General features: G+C 33.7%; 1 protein-coding gene across 1 annotated transcript in view; it reads right to left on the bottom strand.

Moving 5' to 3' along the window:
• LOC100499910 (plectin/S10 domain-containing protein) overlaps nt 1-7,142 on the bottom strand; it is an 11,536-nt gene extending 4,394 nt beyond the window's left edge. Inside the window, exons 1-3 of the mRNA XM_041015178.1 lie at nt 6,921-7,142; nt 6,490-6,619; nt 4,612-5,307 (exon numbers count right to left, since the gene is read on the bottom strand). Of these exons, the coding sequence (XP_040871112.1) occupies nt 4,612-5,307; nt 6,490-6,619; nt 6,921-7,053 (959 nt within the window). The 5' untranslated portion in view covers nt 7,054-7,142. The remainder of the gene's footprint in view (nt 1-4,611; nt 5,308-6,489; nt 6,620-6,920) is intronic.
• Nucleotides 7,143-7,499: the final 357 nt, after the last annotated feature.

Here is a 7,499-nt window from a genome sequence, read left to right on the forward strand (position 1 = left end):
ACAAAATTGGGCAAATGATAGGGGAATCAGGCTCAGGAGTCATACCATGGAAATATGGGAAAGAGTGATCGAACGGAGATAAAGAAAGGAGACTCAAGTTACTGAGAATCAATTTGGTTTCAGCCGGGGAAGGTCGACCATGGAAGCGATTTATTTATTACGGCGGGTGATGGAGCAATATCGCATGGCCCAACAAGACTTGCACTTGATTTTTATTGACTTGGAGAAAGCGTATGATAGAGTGCCTAGAGAGATTTTGTGGAAAGCTTTAGAGAAGAAAGGGGTTAGGGTTGCATATATTCGAGCTATCCAAGATATGTATGATAGGGTATCGACTAGTGTTAGGACACAGGGTGGAGAGTCAGACGATTTTCCCATCACAATTGGTTTACATCAAGGGTCAACCCTTAGCCCCTACCTTTTTACCTTAATTCTGGATGTCCTCACGGAACAAATCCAAGAGATAGCGCCGAGATGCATGCTTTTTGCAGATGACATAGTCCTCCTTGGAGAGTCGAGGGAGGAGTTGAATGAGAGGTTGGAAACTTGGAGACGAGCTCTAGAAACACATGGCTTTCGCCTAAGCAGAAGCAAATCGGAGTATATGGAATGTAAGTTCAACAAAAGAAGGAGGGTTTCTAACTCAGAGGTGAAAATAGGAGACCATATTATCCCTCAAGTCACACGGTTTAAATATCTTGGGTCTGTAATACAGGATGATGGGGAAATTGAAGGGGATGTGAATCATCGCTTTCAAGCAGGATGGATGAAATGGAGAAAAGCATCGGGGGTGTTATGTGATGCAAAGGTACCGATCAAGCTAAAGGGAAAGTTTTATCGGACTGCGGTAAGACCGGCGATTTTGTACGGAACAGAATGTTGGGCGGTCAAGAGCCAACATGAGAATAAAGTAGGTGTAGCGGAGATGAGGATGTTGCGGTGGATGTGTGGTAAGACTCGACAGGATAAAATTAGAAACAAAGCTATTAGAGAGAGGGTTGGAGTAGCGCCTATTGTAGAGAAGATGGTGGAAAATAGACTTAGGTGGTTTGGGCATGTAGAGAGAAGACCGGTAGACTCTGTAGTGAGGAGAGTAGACCAGATGGAGAGAAGACAAACAATTCGAGGCAGAGGAAGACCCAAAAAGACTATAAGAGAGGTTATCAAAAAGGATCTCGAAATTAATGGTTTGGATAGAAGTATGGTACTTGATAGAACATTATGGCGGAAGTTGATCCATGTAGCCGACCCCACCTAGTGGGATAAGGCGTTGTTGTTGTTGTTGTTGTTGTATTAGCTCAGTTGTTTAGAGTGTTGTATTAATAACATGAAAGTCACAAGTTCGAATCTTACATGGGTCATTAAATTTGTCAGGGGTAATTTTGGAAAACAGAAAAAGTGTTGGGTGCACAAGTAATATTTCTGGGTGCGCAAAGCAATTATCTAATAACGTTTATCCAACCCGCCTAAAAAAAGTGGGGTGGGTTAAATAGGATGGCCCAAAAGCTATTCTTGTTTTGCTGCCCATAATTAGAGGTGAACACAGTGAGGCGGGAATGAGTTTATTTAGGAGAAAAAAATATTGTCCAAATCGGTTCCATCACTTTGTTAACAAATTCAGTTTTCTGAAAAAAATTAAAAAATTGTCATGGTCTGAATTCATCTAACTAGATCGAAATTGAACTTGATTGAGTTGAGTTTTAGGTTCGGATCATTTGTAAGGGTGTAAAAGAGGTGTACTATTCATAAATAAATTGAATTTATTTGTTAAATACTTAATTAAATAAGATTAATTGAATTAATCAAGATCAAGTTTTATAACTCACATTAACGACTTATTTATTTAAAATTTATTGTGAGTATATATATATATATATAAAAGGAAGAATCAAGTTATTTTAATAATGTTTTTTTTTTAAATTATTTTTTATTTTTATTATTCATTTTCTTAAAATCTAATGATTTCTAATGAATAATTATTTTTAATAAAATACAATATAAGGATGAAGAGTTATTCTTAGAAAGTAACTAGTGAATCACATCATCAAACATGCATATGAAATCATGAGTGAAAGTAGAGAGAATAAAATATTAAAACTCTTATATAAAAGGGTAAAAAGTATATTTAATAAACATTTTAAAAATAAAAATAGAATAAAATATAAGAATATAAATGTTAAGACACTACTTCAAAGTAATGTCTCATAAATAATACATTCAAACTATTAAAAAATAAAGTTATTTATCAAATCAAATAATACTAATATAATCAAATAAGATTTTAAACTAGTAAACAAAACTCGAAGCTAACATAAAACATTGAGCAAATTATAACACTCCTTCAACTTTTATCAAATTACACAACTTTATCCTTTTTATTGTTCTAGACTAACTCCCTTTTAAGTTTGGAAACATTAATTAATACTTTATATGTTTGAAAACACAACTGATAGTTTCTGAAATCTTACACTAACACCCCTTATAAAACAAGTATATGTATTGGTTAAAAAGATTAAAAAAAAAAATACTTATGTAATCTTCAAGGTGTTATTATAATTTTCTCTAAAACATTCCCCAAACATATTCAGTAAAATCTAGCATTTACAGTAATACCTTTGAGCAAGCGAAAGACTTAATCTAATTTGCTTCTTTTGAAAGTTTAACATCCCATCACTTAAGGAGTGCATTATTAGGTTATTGGACAGATAAAAGATGTACATTATTGAAGAATTAAACAAGAGAATGGAGAGAAATATAAAAGACTAGTTTTATGCTTGGCTGCTTGGATCACTCTTTGTTCTTCCCCAATTATTAAAAGCTATACTTAGATATTTATTCAAGGGCGAGAGATCATGAAATATATTGGTATATCTCACATATAAAGGCATCCCTATTTTTAGTAAAAGAAATGGGTGTCGGTAACATTTTAAAAACTTTCTTTGTATCAATATAATATGACTCTATTTTGGGTGGAGATAAAAGAAAGGTCTTTGAGGTGTCTTTATTGAGATAAAAACGGTATACTCAGTTTTGGGTTAAGGTGGTAACTGGTTTGTTAGATTTGAACTTTGAGGGCTGAATATGGGTTACGTATTGTTGCTAAACCGGAGTAAACACCAATTGCGCAAGATGAGGATGATAAGTCTCATCCTATATATATTATTTTGTTGCGTTCATAGGTTTTTTTTTTTGGAAGATATAGTTTTTGTTTTGTTTGTATTGAATTTTTAATTTTATAGTTTTCTATTATTAAACCCCAAAAGACAATTCATCCCAATCTTGTTTCTTTTGCTTAAGAATAACTTCTTCTTCTCTTGCTTAAGAATAACTATTAATTTCTTTAAAAAACTCTTAATAAAATCATATTTTTATAACATTCAATATATGTTTGGATTAAAATTTGCAAATATAGTTTTAAATCAAAAGTATGCTATAAACTAAACTTTACTAAAAATGAATTTATTAAAATAAAAATGATTTTACTATAACATGATTTATGTTTGGATTTTTTTTCCAATAGTTGTTATTAATTTGTAGATAAAAATCCATTTATATTTTCTAAACAAAGATTTGAGTGCGCAAATTGTTATCTAAATAAATATATATGATCAATAATTAATTAAAATGGTTTTCCTATAAAGAATAAAAAATTATATTTTTTATATTATAAATTAAAGTACGTATAACATACATTACTTGTAACAATATATATTCTCATTGTGATTTTTATTAAAAGTTTTATATATTGGAGTATTGTTTTTTTTAACTGCACGTTACGAGAGTTAAATAAACTGATTGTTACAGTAAGGAGTAAGGACATTGGTAATAAAAATAAAAATTTTAAGGAATATTTTAATAATGGCCATTGTTATCGTTGATTTAACCAAATTAACCCGCCACTGTCAAGAGGGAAAACCCAATCAATGCATGGACAGCCTTAGGCAGAATCTCTTTTTCTCTCGCTTTTGCATTTGGTGTTTTTGGGACTTGGAAATTGGGGGACATGCATGTGATAAGTCAATGTTTTTTCACTTTTGGTCTTTTCCACAGACAGGTTGTTGGTATAAAATGACATGTAAATGTAAAGGGCAAAAACCCATTATTAATGTCGTCTACACAGTCAAACTATATACAGCAAATGGAAAATGCTTTAACAGGAAGATACTTTATGTAAATATATCTTCAAAATCAAACTATAATCATAATATGTGAAGGGGGGCAAAGCCCATGCATTATTAATTTATTATCATTCAAAATCCACCACATGTACAGTCAAATATTTAGCAATTCGAAGAAGATGCTTTTTACAAGTCTTCAAAATCAAACTTTTGCTGCTTGTTGCAATCACCTTTATTTCTTTTTTTTTTTTTCCCTCTTCCACGTCAAAACAACCAACAAACCTCACCAATGGTTACATATACAAACACATATATATCTTACCTTCACTCACATTTCACAATCTTTACAAATCAGCAATGAAAAGGAAAACGTGCATCTCTGCAAATTCACAAAGCCTGGCCTGGACCATTTTGATGAAAATGTCTTCCTAGCTAGTTAATTAGAGGTCATATGAGAAAGTGGGGTCACCTTCCACAATCATTGTTATCTCACAAAGAACAAGGAAAAGGAGAAAGCGTATTTGCTTCCACATTTGATGAATTTGGTGCTAGTTCTTCCCCACCAAGTTGTCCTTCAACACTGTCCCAAAAAAGAAAATTAGGACATTGTTGCTGCGTTTCCACCCATTCATTTAACCCTTGCCTCTGCAAGCACTCTAGTGCTATATCTCCTTGCTCATCGATAGTACATGATTGTACCTCAATTGGGACCATGTTGTCCACGTGCTCAATCAATGGTGGCAAATAATTGCTGGTGTCCAAACCTACACTCACTGTGAGAGGTGGAAGTGCATGAACCTGATGGTGGCTCGAGTTCCATGTTTCACTGCTCAAACCCACAGCATCTTGATGAAAATGTTCTGCTCGCACAGTACTACTCTTGCAGTCTGTTGCTGTGCCAGGTTCTAGTGAATCAGTAGTGTCAAATATGAACAGAGGGCATGTTGAGGAAAACAAGGCTTCTTGAACTGGAGGTTTTGTTTGTAGATTGTTATCTTGGTTGGGAAAGTGGTCTAGTACTAGATTGGAATTGTAATTGAACTGGTGGGAAGAATTGTGATCGATACTTTGTGCAATGGTGGTTGAAGACACCGAAGTCTTTCTTATCTTCTTTTTTATCCATGAGTTCCAATAGTTCTTTATTTCATTGTCAGTTCGACCAGGCAAGTGGCTTGCAATGTGAGCCCATCTGCATTTCCCAAATTCAAGAATCAATACAAGTCGACAGTTCAAATCAAGAAAAACCTATATGTTCTTATTAAAGTCCATGCTTATTTAGCAGATGTTTGTTTGTATACTGAAAAGAGAGAGCTAGGAAGAGAAAGAGAGTGAGAGAGAAAAGGAAAAATTAAAGTTTCTTAATAACAGTGTTAAAACCCTTAAATTTTGAAAGCAGTATACAATTTCTCTATATATTTTACATAAAATCATCATTTCATTAGTTTGGAAGCATTTATATCGAAAATATTGGACAAGAATAAGATAACGTACGTTGTTGCCTAAAAAATTTGCAAGAAGTATACAGATTTTATATTGTAAGATTGTGAAGGTGGGAGGCTAGGAGGGCTTCCACACTAAAGGTGGACAAGAGAATATCAACGGTGATAGAATTGGTTGCTTAAAACTACAGCTCAGAGACCGATTAGCTCCTTCTGATAGCTTTTACTTAGAAAGGAATTATTTTTTGTGTATAAAAAATGGGACAACTTTTGTCGTTACTTTTTATTTGGAGATATTTTTGAGTTGTATATGAAAAATAACTTAAGCAATGGTGAGAGATAGAGATAATTGCAAAAAAACTGGAATTGAATGAGAAATCTGGCTTATAATCAGCTCAAATAGTTTGTATATATCAAATACAATTAGCAAGAACTCGTGGAGATTAGAAGTGCAATGCAATTATACATAGTTTATTTGTTTATTTATTTATCAGCAAATTGAAATTCATACAGAAATTGAAAGATAAGCCGTAGCACAAGGAATGTCATATAACCAATCACCTTAACCTTAAGTCCTTTACATTTATACTGCAGTTTATAAACTGGTCGATATGTCCCATTCAATCAATACAGAGAATAAATCACATATATAGCCGCTATTTATTTCAGGTAAAACTCGATCATAACCAATTTTATACTTCCCAAAATTCATTTATATCTAATCAATTTTTTTTCACCTTTTTGCCTATGAGAGAGTTATTCAACTCAGCTCAAGTGCTCAACTATAGGTTGATGCCATAGGACTTAAAAAAAAGGCATGTATCATGACATAGGACAGGAAATATATAGGAGAAGAAATGAATAGAAGGGTTGAACTGATCATGATTCAAAATCCTGGTTAGAGCACTACGGCTATACAGTGTAATTCAAACCTGTTTCCCACGACCCCGTGAAGAGTTATAATTAACTTCTCCTCCTCAGGTGTAAACCTGCCTCTTCTAATATCGGGTCTTAAATAATTAATCCATCTCAGGCGACAACTCTTGCCACACCTTAGAAGCCCTAAAAACCCAATTAAGCACAGATGAGAAATATTACATGTACAAGACTTGTACGCTTCAAATTTAATCATTGAAATTGAGGGCAGTTCTATCATCATCAAGAAATTAAGAGGGCTGAGCAAACAGAAATTCTAAAGTACCCAGAAATAATTTAAAGATTTTAGTACATTTATTGAGAAACACACACTCTCTGTCCTTCGGTGTGTACAAATACATTTAATTATTGATTAAAAAATAATTGTACCAAAATTCTTAGATTAGATTTATTTGATTAAAAAGAGAAAGAAAGAAGTAAAACGAACCAGCTTTTTCTGGAACTTCACCCCAACAGCCATATCCATGAGTAGTAATGTATCTGATGAGTTTTTCATCTTCCTCAGGAGACCAAAGTCCTCTTTTAACCTTCTGTTGGTTGCAGCAAGAATGGTGACCCATGTTTCTAGGCTTTGCTATGTCGTCTTCTTTTTCCTTCTTTTATATTCTTGTTCCCTAAGTGGCCTTGTATCGCCTTGATCAAATGGTGTGCAATAAGACTCTCTTTAACTTCCCTCCTTCATAAGTACTACATGCCCTAGCCGACATACATTCAGAACCTGATGTGGGGTCCATGCAGGGGACCCAGATCTCCATCTAACCCTACAATGACATTCCATCAACTTAACTCTATTGCTAGCTAGGTATTGATTAGTGTGTAACCAATTTCTACGTACATGTGAGTTGAATTACGTAACCAAACCTCATCATGTATATACCACTATAACTAAAAGATATGAAGAAGGGTATATATAAAAGAAAGAGCAAAATTATTGCCGGTTGTTTATGCACCTCTCCTTCTCCCTGTCTGCTGCAACTATACAGCATCGTCATGATCACAAGAGCAA

This window comes from Glycine max, chromosome 5 (genome assembly GCF_000004515.6).
Source record: "Glycine max cultivar Williams 82 chromosome 5, Glycine_max_v4.0, whole genome shotgun sequence".
Taxonomy (NCBI): Eukaryota; Viridiplantae; Streptophyta; class Magnoliopsida; order Fabales; family Fabaceae; genus Glycine; species Glycine max.